At 36.3% G+C, this 17,976-nt stretch overlaps 1 protein-coding gene across 7 annotated transcripts in view; it reads left to right on the top strand.

Moving 5' to 3' along the window:
* SLC4A10 (solute carrier family 4 member 10) overlaps positions 1–17,976 on the top strand; it is a 138,810-nt gene that overhangs the window by 108,381 nt on the left and 12,453 nt on the right. For all 7 annotated transcript variants that reach the window (XM_088519472.1, XM_088519471.1, XM_088519469.1 and 4 more), the window contains exons 15-20: positions 8,042–8,147; positions 10,885–11,046; positions 11,271–11,384; positions 11,911–12,072; positions 14,852–15,103; positions 16,325–16,393. In XM_088519472.1, the coding sequence (XP_088375598.1) occupies positions 8,042–8,147; positions 10,885–11,046; positions 11,271–11,384; positions 11,911–12,072; positions 14,852–15,103; positions 16,325–16,393 (865 nt within the window). The remainder of the gene's footprint in view (positions 1–8,041; positions 8,148–10,884; positions 11,047–11,270; positions 11,385–11,910; positions 12,073–14,851; positions 15,104–16,324; positions 16,394–17,976) is intronic.

The following is a 17,976-nucleotide window of genomic DNA, read 5'->3' as shown; positions in this document are numbered from 1 at the left end:
CATGGCCTTTTCCAGGACACTCTGCTGTCCATAGGTACTCTGCATCCTGGTGCTGCTGTTTGCTCTGGTGGGACACGAGCCCGTCCCAGGAAAAGCTGTTGTCAGCCTATTAGTACTGACCTTTGGAGTACTAGAAAGACAAGGAAAACAGTCATTTTAAATGGTTCATATTTCAGCCAGATTGCAAGTGACAAAGAATGTCTATTCTGTAGTTTGCGTAAATTTGACTTCTGTCATATATCAAACTTTTGCATGTATTGAGTTTAAAAGACTATGATGATCTAAAAAAACATATTGCATCTATTTTGTCTTATGGTTTTAGAAACTGTTACTACTGTCTCCCATAACAAGCACTGTAGAAAGAGCACATAGGACAGTATTTCATTTTGTTGTTCGTTTTTTTATTAATCAGTCAGAACCGCATGACATTTTTTTTTTTCTTAAAAGTGATTTCTTAAAAGTATATTTTTTCCAGATACAATGTATGCTTTTGTCTTTCTGTTACAGGTTTCTATTTTAAAAACACAAAGCCATCTTTTTTTTGCTTCATCTAATTAATGTAAAAGTACTATTACTATATGCTTTTTAGTCCTTTTTTTTTATTCTTCTTCTTTGTTACTTAGTGTCCTGACAGGCAAATTGATTCACCATCCAGTCCACATGACTTTAAAAAGATCAACTTTAGGATATGGACAATACTCACACTTTATAGTAATGACTAATGATACATTTAAGAGCTAAATTAAAGGCGAGTAAATACAATCTGATTTTCTGTGTGCTATGTGCTATGGTGCTTCAACTGTGTGTTTTTTACCTTTTTTTTTTTTTTTTTTTTTTTAAAGATACATTGTTTTGAAGGAATTTAATCATAGTAGCTGCTTTTTTGTAAATAAAATATACGTACTTTTTGACCTGGGGCTTTCCTTCTCTTTCCCATTTTTTTTTTCTTTTTTAACTATGACCTTTTTGTATTTGTCATGCCATTAGCATTTGTAGGTTGGCATAGCAACTCTTATTTCTGCAGTCTCCTCCTCCTGCTTTTTCCTACTCACTTCCTTTTAGTGATTTCTGTGGAACACTGGTGCATTTAGGTTTTAATGTGTACAGTAAATACTAGGAGGTAATTTTTTCTAGGAAGGGAGATCCCTACAACTTACTGATTTAAAAATAAAAGTTCTCAAAAGGAAAAAAAAATGTTGTGGAATTGATGAAAATGATTTAGGAAACAATCCCATTTTCGTTACAACACAAGTATTTTGAGGCAGCTGTCTTTGAATACAGAAGACAAAATTATTTCTGTGGGTGAGGTTGCTCAGTTCTTGGGACTTTATATACCTTAAGTTTTTTATTAATTCTTTTTTTTCCCAAAGTGTTAAATTCATGTTGTTTTTAATAATTCTTTACCAGAAGTTATTCAATTATTAACAGATTACATTGAATAATTTTAATGTGTATTCTTGGCATAGTAATATGCATATTACAATCTGTCTTGGTATTGACATGCACTTAAGAATTAGAAGTAGAAAATCCCACTTTTGATGTAATTAAGGAGCCAAGATCATGTCAATCTCAATGTCTCATGCAGGCTATAGAAACCAGTGTCTTTAGAAGGTACTGTAAAAATGAGTTTTGTCCATTCTGTTTTCACAAGCAAATTCAAATTTTTCATTAGTTATATAACTTGATCTAGATTTATTAATTTAAAGGATTAGAAATTAAAATTTACATTTAAGAAAATAAATTTACCTACTATAAAGTTACTAAATGCTCGTTACTTAGATGCAAATTGTGTTCTTTTATACCCTGTGTTCCCTGAGCTGCACGTAGAATGAATAGTCAGTGATGATAAATGGCAGAATGTGACATTGGTTTATAGGTATTTCTTGTTGCAATCTCAGACATGTAATTTACATCCAGTTGATGTAATGATTTCTTTGAACTCAAATATGAACGTAGATTTTCTTTCTCGATTCCTTACAGTTTTTTTCTACAATCAAGTAAAAAAGTTTTATCTGTGATTAATGATAAGGACTTTCCTCCTCCCTAAATCATGCTATTTTTATGAAGTTCACTTGCTGGTTTCTTCTTGCTTCTTGACAAAATCTTGAATCCGAAGATTCCTCCTCTTTGCTTTTTGTTGGTTTGTTTTGGTTTGGACATCCCTGTTCCTTTTCAACCCATTTTTGTGTTTCTCTCTCCACTGAGTGCAGTAGGCACCAATGCTGCTTCATTCTTTTTACTGTCTGTTGCCCCAGCTTGGAAAAGGATCTCCTTGCTAAGAAATTCTCTACAATATGTAGCTTGTCACTGATAATCAGTCAACATTAGGTCTTCAAAAGCTGAAAAGGTTTATGTAAAATCCTTGAGTCATTTTGTTACAGCAGCCTTGTAAGTATTCAGTACATTTCAACAATTAATAATCATACTAACCACATCACATGTGCAGTATATCATTCCTAAACCCTCATCTGTTCGCCTCTGGTATAAAGCTCTATTTTTCATTTATATATTTATTTTTATTTTAGAAAGGGGGTGAACTGATATCCTAGAACTTTGTCTCAGCGAAAGCTTTCAGATGAATTGTCAAAACGAAAAATGCTTCCCACATAATTACATCACTTTTCTGCACATTAACCTCAATGTATGGCAGTTACATACTGCAGTACTGCTGTGAATGCATAGACAGCATTCTACACCAGACAGCTAATAAAGACTAACAATTATGAAAGGCAATAAGGATTAACAAACTACAATGTAATTATAAATTTGTTTTGCACTTTCCTCTTAACAGAACAACATTTTTCCTTCTGATGTGCTAAGAAATCTGATTCTTTTGGATTTCTTCACTGCAACATCAGTTTTCCCCCCAGATTTATCTATGTGTGTATACAAAATTATTACGTTGAATGCATTATCTGATGCTTTTATAGGCTCATCTGATTTCCACCTCAGCTTCAGAGACTAAACTGAATATAGTCAAATGCCCACTGATGTTCGTGATTGTCAGAGATGGGCTACAATAAACTGAGGACTTAATGTCTAATTCAGTATGGCAGGTCTCATAAATAAATGAAAAAATCCCATCTTACCATGACAGTTGTGCCTTAAAATCATTTTGTGAACTGCAAATAGAACTTAACTGACAGGTCTATTTCCCACCCACATTAACTATTTTATTTCAAGTTTCTTCTCCACTGGGACTTTAGCTTCTTTGCTAGTAATGTTGATGCGTGGAAGAATACGATAAATATAATGCCAGGGATATACTGGTCTTATAGGTATGGAATGACAGAGAAGATGAAGCTTATTGCCTTTCTGTAGCAGCTCTGACATGGGAAAAAGGACTCTGCAAGTACTCATAACTCCCATGAAAATGATATATTTAGAGATAACCTAAAAATGCATTGCATTCTGCTGCTGATGGGCCTTCCTTCAGTGTTGTAAATGCAACATAAGCAATGCTTATGCATATGTTCTAGCACATCTCTGTTGAATTAGTGATGTTGCCTTCTTTTTTCATACCATATTCCTATTCTGTCTGTTATGTCACCAGTGTACAGCAAACTCCATAGAGCATACTGTGTTTCTTGGGGAAAAAAAATCTTCCTACTTGTATTACCAAATGTGTGTTCTCATATTCCATGAGACATATTGTTTAAATAAGCACATTTTGGAACTTATTTGTCATACTTGTCTTTTTTTTTTTTTTATAATATAAATATTCATATTGAACAAATCTAGTTTGCTAACTTAAAGGAGCTAAAAAGAGGCTTTGCGTTTCCAGGAAGAAGAAATATTATGAAGAAATTGCAGTTGCACCTTCAGTAGGTCAGATCTTTGGGTTGGATAAAGAGGTATAACTTGCAGCATGAACATGTTGGAAGAAACAGGAACTCCTCCGGGATACTGCCTTATAAGTTGAACACTCTGAGCTGTAAATGATAACTGCTTGTAACTGAGTAGCCATAAAGCTTCCAAAGGAACTGCACCATTTAAGCATGTTTTACTCGCAAAAGCACTGAGCCGGATTCTTCTGCCAAGATCTTGAGTTAGCTCTAATGGCAATGGAATGTGTTAGCACTTGCTGTTGATACTGTGCTCCATTGTTTTAAATGTACAAGGAGAAGTGAATGCTTAACAGGTCTAGGAATGTCATTAGTAAAAAAACAAGTTTATTGTTTTGCAGTAAAACAGGAAGGTGCAGTCAAGATTGAATATTTTGAGTACAGAACCTTTCACCAGACTAGTTGTTGGGCAATAACTGTGTTCAGAAATATTTTGCATTTTATCGCTAATCTACAACAGAGTGGTAACTTGGATGATCTTTTTGGTGCCACCTATCCCTGTGGGGAGCAGAAAAGGACACTGCTGATTATCTGAGATGTCCTGAAGCCACTGTTGTCAAATCCTAGCGTCTACTTTGAAGACAGGACAAGGTGTGCAGGAAATGTTGCACACAGGAGATGTTACACACTTGACTGTCTCGAGTTATGCAACTTGTGAAACTTAGCAAAAAGAGCTAGGCAAAATGAGGAAAAAATGTCAGGAGGTTAGGAGGACACAGAATGGAAGGGGGTGGCATCAGGATCTCCACTGAAACTGCCTGATTGGTGTTGAAGATTTAGCTGAAGTCTTTATGCTCCTCTGAAAGATACGAGCTTACAGTGATAGCAGTGCATCAGCCAGTTGGAAAACTCATTCTTTCTCATCTACCTTGGTTCCCCATCCTGATTTCTTGAACACCTTGGCAGGTATAAAGGCCACAAGGACTCCTGACTTTGATTATTTTTGTAGCTAGCAGCTTAGGGCCGTTATTTTCCTCTTTTTTTTTTCTTTTTTTTTAATCAGTTCTGATCTTAAGACAGGCCTCGTGTCTGCTGGAGATTGTATTGTCTGAAACTAAATCGGTTTAGCCGGTCGGCTCTACCATCCTCTGCCTTGTTGCCAAATAAGGACCTTTTATATAGAGAGGGGAATGACCTATGCCTGGTATCTAGGGCCGCTGTAGATACTATAGTCTACAGCTGCTGTTTCGCAGGGGCATGAGTCTCCTGTAAGCGTGTGCCAGCTCGGCATGGGAGAATGTTGCTCAGTTCTTACTGTATTTGGAGCTGACTATGAGAACATAATTATAGGTGTGCAGATAGTCTCTTGCTGTAGGTGTGAACGGAGCATAAACTCCAAATAGATCTCTTATTTTGGGCAGGTGCTCAGCTCTTTAGACAACTTTACAAGCATATGGACTTCAAGAACATTTGATGCCTCAAGAGGCAGTAAAATTTTGCTTACTCAAGCCTTAAGAGTTTTATCAAGAAAATTAACATATGTGTTCACACTGTGGTGTATATTACTTCTCACTCTGAGAGCTGACCTCTCCTTTAGAGTAAAAAATGACAACAGAAGAGACTAATACTTTAAAAAAGTAAAATAGAAAGCCCTATTCTGCTAATGCAAATTCATCCTTGCAGGTCAGTTGTGTTGGACTACTTCCCAAATGATATCTGCTATGAAATGTCACCTTGTGGTAGTTAATCCTAACAATTTATGTTCCGGCACTGAATGGCACCTCCAGTTATGTTTTCTAGGCTGGACAGGGCTTGCCTTACTATCCCCCTTTCCTATAGTGCTAGGCAATTAGCATGCTGGTGGAACACAGTCATACTGTGATAAAATGTTCTTGTTGCCAGAGGACATATCATATTGAAAACAATACAGAATAACACGATATGTATTACAACACCATGCTCATTCTTTGAAGAGGTGGTGCTGAAATACCTTAGTGTGTCTTTTAGTACTTCTTCAGAGTCAAGACAGTTTTTATAATTATTCTGACCCAAAGGTATTAAATAAATGGGGATAGTCAAAGCATGCTCACTTTTCACATAGTGAACAATTTACTTGATTTTAATTTTATCTCTCTAGAGAAATACAGAATTTGATCTTTACGGTTAGGGCCTAATTTTGCACCCATTCAGACTTAAGTTCTGATGAATAGGGTGAATATTTTGGTCTTTTTGGGCTGAGTTTGTACACGTGATTTTCTGATGAGTCATTGCCATCAGTAAATACCTACCAAACTTGGTAAATGCTAGGCTGGAATGCTAATTCCCTGCAAAGAAGGAAAGGAGTATTGACATAGGAATAAACAGTGTGATGTATCTCATCAAAGATGAATTACTTGGACTATATAAAATCATAGCTTCAGTTGCTATGTTTCTGACTGTAAGGAACTAGAAAAAAATAGCTTCTTTAATGTTTAAATGTAGCTTTTCAATTTGCAGCAAGTGTAGCTCTATAATATAGTGCTGGTGACATGCAGTCTTCCCTTCTAGTGAGAAAGTGACTGTGACTGAACAGCCCACGTCACCTTGGCCTGCTGTAATCAAATCCCAATGGGCCAGCGCCCAACATCTGGCCAGTCTGCGATCAGCGATGGACAGAAGGGGTCGGGGAGCTGCCTTATTCCCCGGACACGATAGTAACCTGAAACAGCCACATCTGTACTCCTGCATGAACAGCAAACATGCCCTTGCAATAACATAGATTGACTGCGTATTGACTTTACTACTATAACTCACTATTAATAACATGCTTCATTTAACCTATTCTGTAATATCTTTAACTATTCTTTGAACACGCATTCATTCTGCATTTGGGTCTGATCCAAAACACGTTAAGTCTGCTTGAAAGATCCAATGGACTTAAATGGCTTTTGGCTCAGGCCCTCTATTCCTCTGAATGCTATTACTTTGTTTTGTTTTGGTTTTCTAGTTCATGGACTGTAAGGTTTTTTTTTTTTTTATAAACATCTGCATTTAAATAAAACCAAGGAGTTGCACAAAGACAATCTGCACCTCTCTGTGTATATATTAAATGCAGTTTTGGTGTCACATGTATAGCATTGCAGTGGAAACACAGCAGCACTATCCTGTACTCATAATATAGATGGCAGAATTTCATATATGGAAAATATGACAAACCTGAAGAATCTTCCATATTCATTTGGTGGACAGATAAATAGCCACAGAGAAAAGTGGTGGATTAAATGAACAATGTGATATTCCAGAGCTAGGATGCAAATGTGTGCCTAAAGACTCTCAGCTCTATGGGCAGAAGTTATCCTGTCCCCTGCTGCTCCTGAAAACTTTGTCAGAAAGGGAGGCACAGCATTATTTTGCAGCCGTCATAAACTGGATAAAACGCTAGCAGGATAGATATTTCCATAGATTTTTAAAGCAGAATTACTTTAGGGAGAATTGCAAAGCAAACTTGACATCTTTGAACCTACAGAGTATCCTGTGTATTTTGAAGACTTATCAAAGAAAAAGCCTCCCACGGTTTGCTTCGGAGGATTTAAAGACTTATTTTTGATTTTAAATTGTCTTTGAAGTCTTGTCCTCCCACACAGCATCTTAACCTTTCGTATGTTAAAATGCACAATTTAAAATGAAAAGCATGCTTTTAGAGCAGTTGTGGGGAAAGGAAAAGCAATGGGGACAGAGCTTGTAAGTGCTAGTGATCTTGCAGAGCCCTGATACTTGGCTGGGAAGTTGGGCAGTTTTTTGTTCAAAGTCATTCCAGGAAAGAGAAAGGGGACAGAATACAGTTTGCTCTTGAGATATGTACGGGCCGAGAGCTGACCTATAGCCATCTGATCTCTGTAGAGGGAAGTTTAGGTGTTAGGAAGTGGAACAGCACTGGCACATTGTCAACATAAGAAACTATGCTCTTAGTGAGACCTAGAGACATCAGTAGAATAGAATAAAACAGGAGGAAAAACTTATTGTGGCTAGTGGTTATATATGTCACACTATGTACCGTATATGCATACACGCGTCACAGCCGATTATACTCTACTAATAGCACTAGCTACAGAACTACCAACTGCTTCAAAGCATGCATTTACTGAATTAATTTAAAATAAAATGATATGGCAAAGTAGAGCAGTTTTAATACGTCATAATGTTGATAAATAATTTGGATTCATATCTGATACATCTTTTATTAATAAGGAAAAAAATGGTTTTTCTTGTCTTTTCAGATGCAATTGTGTGGAACCAGAACATCCTAGCAATAAAACCTTGCAATACTGGCATGACTACAATATATCTGCATCTGACGTGCCATGGGGGAACCTAACTGTGTCAGTAAGTGAAATATTGGGACCAATAAATAAAGGCATGAGCATAAATGATTTTATCTGTCCTACTGCAGCAAATATTATATTGAAGCAATACTCTGTTCTATCCAATAGTACTTGTTCAGACCCTTCACTGAACAAAGATGTGGACTTTGCAGCATTATCTCCTTTTGTAAACCTTTCACTAGAGCATTATGCAGTCTTTGATAATACATGTTAAAGCAAATATATACTTTTGTGCCCTGCTTTGAAAACTTCTTGAAACACTATCACAAGGGTTTGACTGAGATCTAAACACATCAAGGGATAATGGATTTGTCCCCAGTTCTGCCAGATGGCAAAGCCAAAGTTTCCTTGGGTAGAAAGACTCCAGAAGCTTTTATTTCCCCTAGAACACTATCCAGCTTTTCAGGCTATAGTGGAGAGGAAAGGGGAGAAATGTAAAATTTCTGTTTCCTGACCAAGTTTCTCTGTATCTAGGCCTTCAATGTTATTTATGACTTAGTTATGTAAATTTTCTTGTAGGGAGGGAGAGGGAACAAATTTATAGATAGCTTGGGAGACATTGCATATGTAGCTTGTTTCTAAATGGTACACTGCTTTAACTAGGTGTAACAAATGTACTGCTTTAGATTTTCCATCTTTAAAGCAACCTTTACAGCTTCATAAAACTGGTATATTGAGATGAGGCCACCACTGTTTTTTACAAATAGATCATTTCATTATGAAGCCAAGGAGAATTCAGTACAAAAGATGCAAAACTAGAGATCTCTCAAAACTAATTTGAAGTTAACACCTTTCTTGGCATAACAAAATGCAACTTTATAATGCCAATCCAATGGACCATCAAGAGCAGGAATGCAGAAGAAAGGGTGCTCTCCTACTACAAGTTAAGCAGGAACTGCGGCCTGTGGCCGCAATGTCTGGGTAGTAAGGACTTCTCCTCACATCTGTTGGTGTGGCAACAGTACAGAAAAAGTTGAGAACTGGTGGCCTGCGGGATTCCAGCAATGTAGAATGAATATTCTCAAAATTTCAGCACACTCTAAGAGCATCTGTGCAGGGGCAGACTCCTCCTCTCACTTTCTCAGATCTCTGACAGTGTTTTTCAGAGTACATTTGCAGCTGAGGAGATTTAAAATAACAGATTTTGTTTTAACTATAAATGTAAAAGACCTGCTGAATTATATAAAATCCTTTAAAACTTCTCCTCAGAAGCTTATTGCCAAAACTTGAGTTTACATGAGTAACAGTGTAACTGAACAACTTTTCTCATGAGTCCCTGTGGTTGTCAAAGAAATATCTGAATTTCTCCATATTTGCATATTTTGCAAACATCATAAAGAAACATCAATTCCTCCATTCTACAGAGGTGTACTAAAATATTAGAAATAATTGCCTGTAATCAAACTGTTATCAATTTTGATCAGTCCAATTCCCCTCTCTCATCTGTTGCTCAGTTCTTCCCGTTGCTTCTTAAGTCTTGTTTATAAGTTTTAAGTAACTTCAAGCTGTGCTGTGAGAACATAAGAAATCTAATTCCTATCAGAACCAATTTTCCATTTTCCATTCCTAAAATCTTCTTCTAGAGTATTTCTTCTAGATTTCCTGAAACTCCTTCCCCCCCGCCACCTAAACCCTTTGTTTTAGGCAAAACTGCACCATAATTACCACATGTTTAGTGCAATGCTAATATCAGATGTTTTACAGCCTTTTGTCTCGCAGTCATCAAACAGCAACTACATTTTCAAGTCAGTCTTCAGTCAAAGCCAATGTACCTTCTACCAAGTCAAGTCACAAATAGATGAGTCAGTGACCCTAATTTTTGGATAACATAGGATCTTAATCTGGCAAGATATTGCAGTCTGGAATCTCTTATTCTGGTTGTGGAGGTTTTTTCTTTTACCTAATATGGGTATTAGGGGAAAATGAAAAAAAGACATCAGGGAAGGAGAAGGAAACTGTAACTGTACAGAAACTGTAGCTCACAGTTTTATAGCTGCTCTATATCTCTCTGCTTCTTATACTAGGATAAGGAGGTCCTTAAAGAATTAGTGGATGGTATTGGAGAAATACTGGAGATTTATTCTACTGTATTTACACATGTGATCGTAAATTGTGTTGAACAGAATTAGTATCAGGGGCTTGCTGCATTTTACCAGACAACTTTTTAGAAAAATATAATTTTATGGAATGTGCTGCCCCCATGTGGTATTAAATGTATTGTTTTCTTAGGCTAATATTTCTATCAAGTAGCTCTTGAATTTTCCTGCTTAAAACAAAGTAGCAATTCTTGACAGTTCACCTGGAGCAGCCTTGGTCTTGGTGGAACTTGTTCCTCTTTTAGGAGGAATTAGGAAGTATATTTGAAAACAGAAAATAAGCAAGTGGACTAAAACTGTTTGAAACAAATTGCATCGTTTTTTAAATACCATTTTAAAAAGGTGATTCATTGAAAGGACACTTGTGCACGTAATATGTCCTTCATTCTGAAATTAATAAAGCTTATTTTCAACTTTCACTTTTTGTTGATAGTGTCATAAGGTTTGAGATTTTTCCATACAGTCCAGCTACAAATATCAGGAGTTTTAATTTTTGAAAGATCTAAAAAGTTTTTTACAAGCTGTAGTAAAGCAGTTGTCTAAGTTGCTCGTAATGTAGGAACTAATAGGAAAGAAAAAAACGTAACGGCAGCATAAACATGGATTTTTTTCAGAACACACCTACTTTGTTTTCCCTGGTAGGAATGTAGGAAGCTTCATGGGGAGTTTGTTGGCCGAGCCTGTGGTCATCATGGCCCGTATGTTCCAGATGTCCTCTTCTGGTCTGTCATCTTATTCTTTTCTACTGTAACGCTGTCATCCACACTGAAGCAGTTCAAAACGAGTCGGTACTTTCCAACAAAGGTAAGTGCAACTAGGTTGATTCGAAAGTTGTCATTAGTTATGTGCAGCATAGAACTGCATCTGTATTGCAAGTTTAATTAACTGCTGGTTAAATGAACACTACGTGTCTTTTCTGCATGGTTTTACCTGTAAGCAAAACATGCCTTGACGTTGTAAAGAGAAACAAGCCATAAATCACCCATGAATGTTTTTGTTAAAATTGTCATGCCTTTTGATATTCACAGGTGCGATCTGTTGTCAGTGATTTTGCTGTCTTTCTCACTATTTTGTCCATGGTCTTAATCGACTATGCCATTGGGATCCCATCACCAAAGCTTCAGGTTCCAAATGCTTTTAAGGTAATTTATTGATGAATTGTTCTGTTATTTTTTTTGTTAATTTATTGATGAATTGTTCTGTTATTTTGATAACACAGTATGCTTCAGTGGATTTATTATATTTTTATAATTAGGGAGTAGTGATGCTATTGTAATTTTTTTGTGTGTGTGCACCAAACATAATGAACAGTAACTCTGTGAATAGTGATCTGTGTAACTGAAGATCCTTCATGCTTCCCTGCAAACTTCCTGAAATTATCCAAACCTTAGGCTACTGTAATGTTCAGAGACTGCTTCTGAGATCTTGACTGAGTGTATTGAATATAACCATGTCTGCAGTGTCTTAGATGATTTCCTTAAATATGCCCTCTCTTTTTTGGTATTGTGTTAAGTTTAGCATTTTTTTCTGTGGTCTTACATAGAGAGATTGTTTATTAATTTTAAAGCAAATCATGTCTTAGTAATATTTTTGTGTATAATCTTGTGAAATTAAAATATTAATAATCTGTAGAGTTCTGACTGATTGTGCATGACTCTGTTTTCATAGCCCACCAGAGATGATCGTGGCTGGTTTATTACTCCTTTGGGACCTAATCCTTGGTGGACAGTGATAGCTGCTGTAATTCCAGCTCTGCTTTGTACTATCCTTATCTTTATGGACCAACAGATCACAGCTGTCATTATAAATAGAAAAGAACACAAACTAAAGGTATTCAGCCAAATAGTTGTATTTTCGCTTTGATTTTCTGCTTCAGGTTATATGCTGTACTTGATCTATTTAATGATTGCTGTTTTACTGTGTGTTATTTAGCAGTCCTTTAATTTATCTCTTTTTTCTATTGGTCTACAAAATACTGGTATCCTGTGTCAGAAATTCTCTGCCTTGTACAAGTCTTTACGAAAGTGATTTGGAACAGAGATTCTGAATCAAGAAAGCAGTCTAGACAATACTTTATTTGAGGTATTAGATGCATTCACCTAAAGAAAATCTGCAAGTAAATTGTTTCCAGGGATTGTTTTGTTATACAAAGTTTTTTCTCCCTCCATCTTTATGTGCTTTATGTGTGGTTCTTACTTTTTTTTTTTTTCTTTTTTTCCCTGCCGTTCCTTTCTTAAACAAGAGAGGAGAATAAAAGTGAACTTCAGAGGCACGATGGGTTCCTAAAATGCTGTAGGACAGCTTACTGCTCTGTTCTCTAACACTTTAGATGCCTACAGATGGAGAGAGAAAAAGGGACATCACCCCTTTGAAAAACTGTTGGGCAAAATCTAACAGCAGCAGGTTTATCTACATGTATATGCAGCAAGTCTAGGCTTTTTTTTTGACATACTTTAATAAGCAGCAATCCAATCCCAAGTTGCTTTAGCAAATGCATTTGCAACCTTCACTTTGCACTGCCTCTTCTTGGATGATTGTGACATTTGATATGTTCTTTTTTTGCCCTCTTTGTCAGCCTGGTTCTTCATGTCAATCCATAGCATTGCATGTGGTTAACTTGACAGATGCAGGAATTTGCTGCCAAGCTTTGGAATGTGTTTTTTCAGCACTGGCATCTGGGAGTCAGATGGTCCTCCTGGCTGCCCCCTTGTCTTGCTGCGTTTTAGTTTTGCTGAGGTCTGGTGTAGCATCACCTGTTGCTATGCTTCCTTTTCCTCCCATATGTCAGGTTCCTCAGATCATGTATGAATGTGAGGAAAAGCTCTCAGATTCTGTATGCATTAGCAGATACATTCCTCATAAATGTGTCAGAAGGTAAAAAAGGTGTCTCTGTTAGGGTTTAGAATTAAACTCTTTGTGTGCATTGTGCCTGTAACTAATATCTTTGTTTGGCACGAGTTGTGTTTTGGAGGTAAGACTCAAGCACTTTTGGGAAGTGAGAGAATGTAGCTAGCACTGATACTTTTCATTTTCCTTTATATGAATTCCCCTTTTAAAATAATGTAAATAAATTAAGATGGCATTTTCATTTTGATATGTGACTTACATTTTCATAAACCCAGACACTTCCCATTTTAGAAATAAAAGTTGTCTTCAGAAAGAAATGATTTGTTTGCTTCCAACTCATTTTCCCCCTCTTTTTTTATACTTCCCATAGCAAATTCTAAATAGTGCACATTTCAGCTTTTGGCAGTCTCTGTAGCAAATCCTTCCAAGTTTAGTTTAGTTACTTTTTTTATGTCAAAAGGCATTTGCATGGGTTTACAGGCAAAATTATGGTTCAACATATTCATGTTGTTTGCATGAACATCACTGCTTCATCAGGCCATGACATTGGATTGGTTGCCATATTGCAAAATTTTATGGAGATAACCCACTACCTTGACTTTGTAAAGGAAACAGCTTGAGCTCTTACTTGCAGCTGTGTGAAGTTCCTGGGTACTTACTAAAATAGAAAAGAAAAATCCCTTCCAGCTATGATAACAAACATTTATATGATCAAACTCTGTGCAGATCATTGGTCATTGTAAAATGCAGATTCAATTTGCAGTTGTTTTTTTGAATGTACCTAAGGTTTGACCAAAGACTTCTGTTGACCACTATCCAAAATCAAAACAACATCCTCACGATAGCAGATTTACAGAGTGCATGATTTACACAGAGGCGGCCCAACGCCAGAGGTTTTGTAATGACTTTTCCATTTAATGTTTATGGTATTATGCAAGTATTGAGTAAGTAAACTAGTAAAACACAGAACCTAATTATTCTTAATCTGTTGTTTAATTTAATATGTAGCTTAGTTATAGATCAATTTCTCCTACTTTCTAGCTACCTGTTCTTGGTCAAATCACTTTAGAAGAAAATTATTACTACTACACGTTCACAGTCTATAAAAACTCTAAAAGGATATATGTAATTTTATAGTTATTTATTGCAGGAACTGACTTTGTAAATATTAACTGAAGAATTTTGGTCTAGGTAAGAATGAAAATAGCTACTTTTTAATCCTTCTACATAGGGATGGTTGGATGTCCTACCTTCTTTTTCTTTTTCCCCATTAAATGCAGTGTTGTGGAAGGATGGCTGCACTTTTTGAAAGTTCTGCTGACTAGTGTCCACTGTTAGCCACAGATGAAGTTTAGTTTAAGCAGAAAATGCAGAATATGTAGGAGTTTTCCTTTGTCTTAATAGTATCTCTTAGACTTCTTATAGAAGATATGTGTCTCTGAATTAATTTCCTGCATGCCTCTTTATCAGGAAAGCTCTGTGTTCCCAGTTTTAAGGTGGGTTTATGATATGTACACCTACTCAAACTGGAACAAGTCTAAAATCATTAAGAATAACACTTGAAGGAGCAGGAGTTCCCCTTAGGTAATAGGGTGTCATCACTGCTGACCCAACCTGGATAACACAAAAAAAGCTACTTTATGTTACAAGACACTATTTTTAAAATGATCTATAACTGCTTATTAGAAATGCTTATTGCGAGTGTTCCCCTTAATTCAGATTTTTTTTTCTTATTGTTGTCAATATTTTTTTTTTTTAACAGAAAGGATGTGGATACCATCTCGACTTACTCATGGTGGCAGTCATGCTTGGAGTGTGCTCTATTATGGGATTGCCATGGTTTGTTGCTGCCACCGTCCTCTCTATTTCCCATGTGAATAGCTTAAAGCTGGAATCTGAGTGCTCCGCTCCAGGGGAGCAGCCAAAATTTCTTGGAATCCGGGAGCAGAGAGTCACAGGGCTCATGATTTTTGTCCTTATGGGCTCATCTGTCTTTTTGACAAGTATCCTGAAGGTAATCTGGGAAAACAAGAAGCAGCTGAATAACTAGCACTAGCTAGCATAATTTTGTACAATGGTAGTCTGTATTAGAATGCTAATTTTGCACAATGGAATGCTTAGGGACAAGTAATATTTTTGAAAAAAAAAATCTTGTAATGAAATTCTGGTCTGACTGAAGTCAAAGGGAATTCTTCCATTGACCTGAAGCAAACCAAGTTTCCCCTTTTTTTATACTTGGGGCTCATGGCAAGTTGTTTTGAAACAGTCTTGCCGGATTATACCAGCAAGAAAGATTACTTAGATAATTTAAAAACATTCTGTGTTTTCTGGATATTTTAAAACCATTTGCACAGTTAGGAGACGTTCTGTGGTTGATTTCTTGGAAGTGAACAAAGCTTTCATGCTGCTTGCATGGGTGACTATTCAACATTGTGCTAAAATTAGGTGTCTATTTATATGGATATACAGTACTATCTACATACATAATATTTAGTATTATTATTAAAAATTATCTGACCTCTATGAAATCAGTGACAGTTTTGCTACTGGCTTCAACAAGATCGGAATTTAGACTTGTGTGTTTTCACAGAAAAGGGAATAAACCGTAAAACTTGGACTTCTGAGGAATAGACCTTTAAGTACACTATAAAACCATCCTAAGGATGTATCTTTTTGTGCTGTATTTAAAACAGACATTCATCTATGGAATATCTATCTTATTACTTTATCTACATACTTTATAGAGAGAGCCTGAGCATTTAAACTATAGATGCTCTCACAGAATTATTCACTATTATACACTATTTTAAATGCTTATAATACAGAATATTTATTTTAGCCATATGATATGTGCATCTTTAATATTTTTTTCTGAAAATTATAGTTCTCTTGTTCAGGTGCTCTCCTGATAAATCTTTTAAGTACAGTGTGTAAGTGTATAATTAAATACTTTTATTTTTCTTGTTCCATTAATTTTATTAATAGTGAGTAAAGTATACTAGAACTGTAACTGTCCATGAGAGAGAGAAAAATCTGTAGAGCCAGATTCTTCCTTTTCTTTATCGTCTCAGTAGCATTATTAATTTGTAATTGAGTTACTATGAATTTACATTTGTCTGATTAATTCAGGCATATGGCACTTTGAATTTCAACTGTTCAGAATGTCTTTCTACAAGCATTTAATATTGTTAAATGATATTTAATGTGCTCTTTCTTTCTCTACTTGTTTTTGCAGTTTATTCCGATGCCAGTACTTTATGGAGTCTTTCTTTACATGGGTGCTTCATCTCTAAAGGGAATTCAGGTAAAATGAGTTTAAGAAATATATTTTACTTGCTTTAAAGTGTATAAATATTTTTATTACATAAATTTATTCTCTTTTTTTGTATAATCTTAAAGGAATGTTGCCAATCTTAATTTCTTGAAAGTGGATCTCTTAAAAAAGAGAATGGATTCTGTTTAAAATAGAGTATTCCCTTTAGGTAATGTGCTCAAATTTTTATTTCTTAGGTGCTGATTTTTCTGTTCTCCCTTGGTGTATCAAAGGAATTTTGGCTGAGACTAAAAGCTGTAACAACCATCAGGATCTCTTTCCTCTCTCCTGCCTCCCCATTCCCTTGCTTGCCTGCTGTCTTTTCAGCTTCTAAATTATTGCCTTTGTAGTGGTAAAGTTGGTCTTGAACTTTGCCTGTGGTAGGTGTTGGCTAACTGCGCTAGCACTAACACGGTGTAGGTCTGTAAGGTCTTTCCTGTGCAAAGAAATGCCTCAGGTAGGGAAGTGGAATGGTAGCAAGTCCAGCACTACTTCTTTTCTGGCCCCTGACGTGAAGGGCAGGTCTAGGGAGAGGGCAGCCTTCCTGCAGGGATGAGAAGTACAATCCTGGCCCAGGCCAGGAACTGCCACACTGGGGACAGGTTTGCTAGTGGTGGTGGCAGTGTGGACTGCTGCAGCGACAAAGGGCCTGCTGTTCAGTTCTTTAGCCCATCTGACACAAACACACTCAACATCTCTAGTGCTGCTTTGTTCGTTGGTGAAATTTGAGGTGTTGATACATGTTCACAGACAATCGAGAGAGAAGAATCACATGACAAAAATACAAATTAACACTGTGCAAAATGCTGTCAAGTACAGAGAGCAAAGAAAATGCTAGATTGTTTCTTATTATTTATTTATTTTTGATGGTGAGTTAAAAATGTCTTTATTTTTTAATATCTTCTATCATTTATGGGCAAAGCTGCCAATATCTTTTTTTTTGACTCATATTTCGTATTCAGACACTATTCCTTTATAACTTGTCCTAGCTCTAATCCATCGAGTAGGGAATTCTCAACCCAAGTTGTAAGAAGAGGAGTTTGGCTTTTACTGAAGTTGATAGATAATTTCCACTTGATATGATTCAACTGTTTCTCTGAATCGGGCTAGAGGGTAGTACACTATGGAAGAATGGCTATCTTGGATAATTGCTGGCACCCTCCCCTCCTTTTTATCTTCCAGGTTGGGATAAGGAATTGAGATTTGATAATATGGCTTTTGTAGGAGGATGGTGCTTTTTGCTATTTCTGTGTGGAAAAAAAAAAAAGAGAAAAAAAAGGAAAAAAAAAAAGGCGTAAATCTTGCCAAATTATAAGCCTTTATGCATTTTGCACATACCAAATAAAATTCCTGAAACCTGAAATTCCTGAAAATTGTGTGACTGCAGAATGGTTTATCCCCTCCTGGGAGAAACGGTGCATCCACCATCACACCCTGTGACTGTCTTGGGTCCATTTGAGCCAAATGGGCCTGAAAAGCACGAACCTCTTGGGTATTCCTAATAGCTTTGCAGTTGTCTTTCTGGAGGGTTTGTTTGTTTGTTTTTTGCTTTTGTGAAGAATATCTCCTGTGTG

Source organism: Tinamus guttatus, unplaced genomic scaffold (assembly GCF_059628265.1).
Source record: "Tinamus guttatus ecotype Peru unplaced genomic scaffold, ASM5962826v1 Tinamus_guttatus_pri_ptg000060l, whole genome shotgun sequence".
Classification (NCBI taxonomy): Eukaryota; Metazoa; Chordata; class Aves; order Tinamiformes; family Tinamidae; genus Tinamus; species Tinamus guttatus.
Note: the sequence above shows the minus strand (reverse complement) of the source record. Positions and strands in the feature narration are given on the sequence as shown.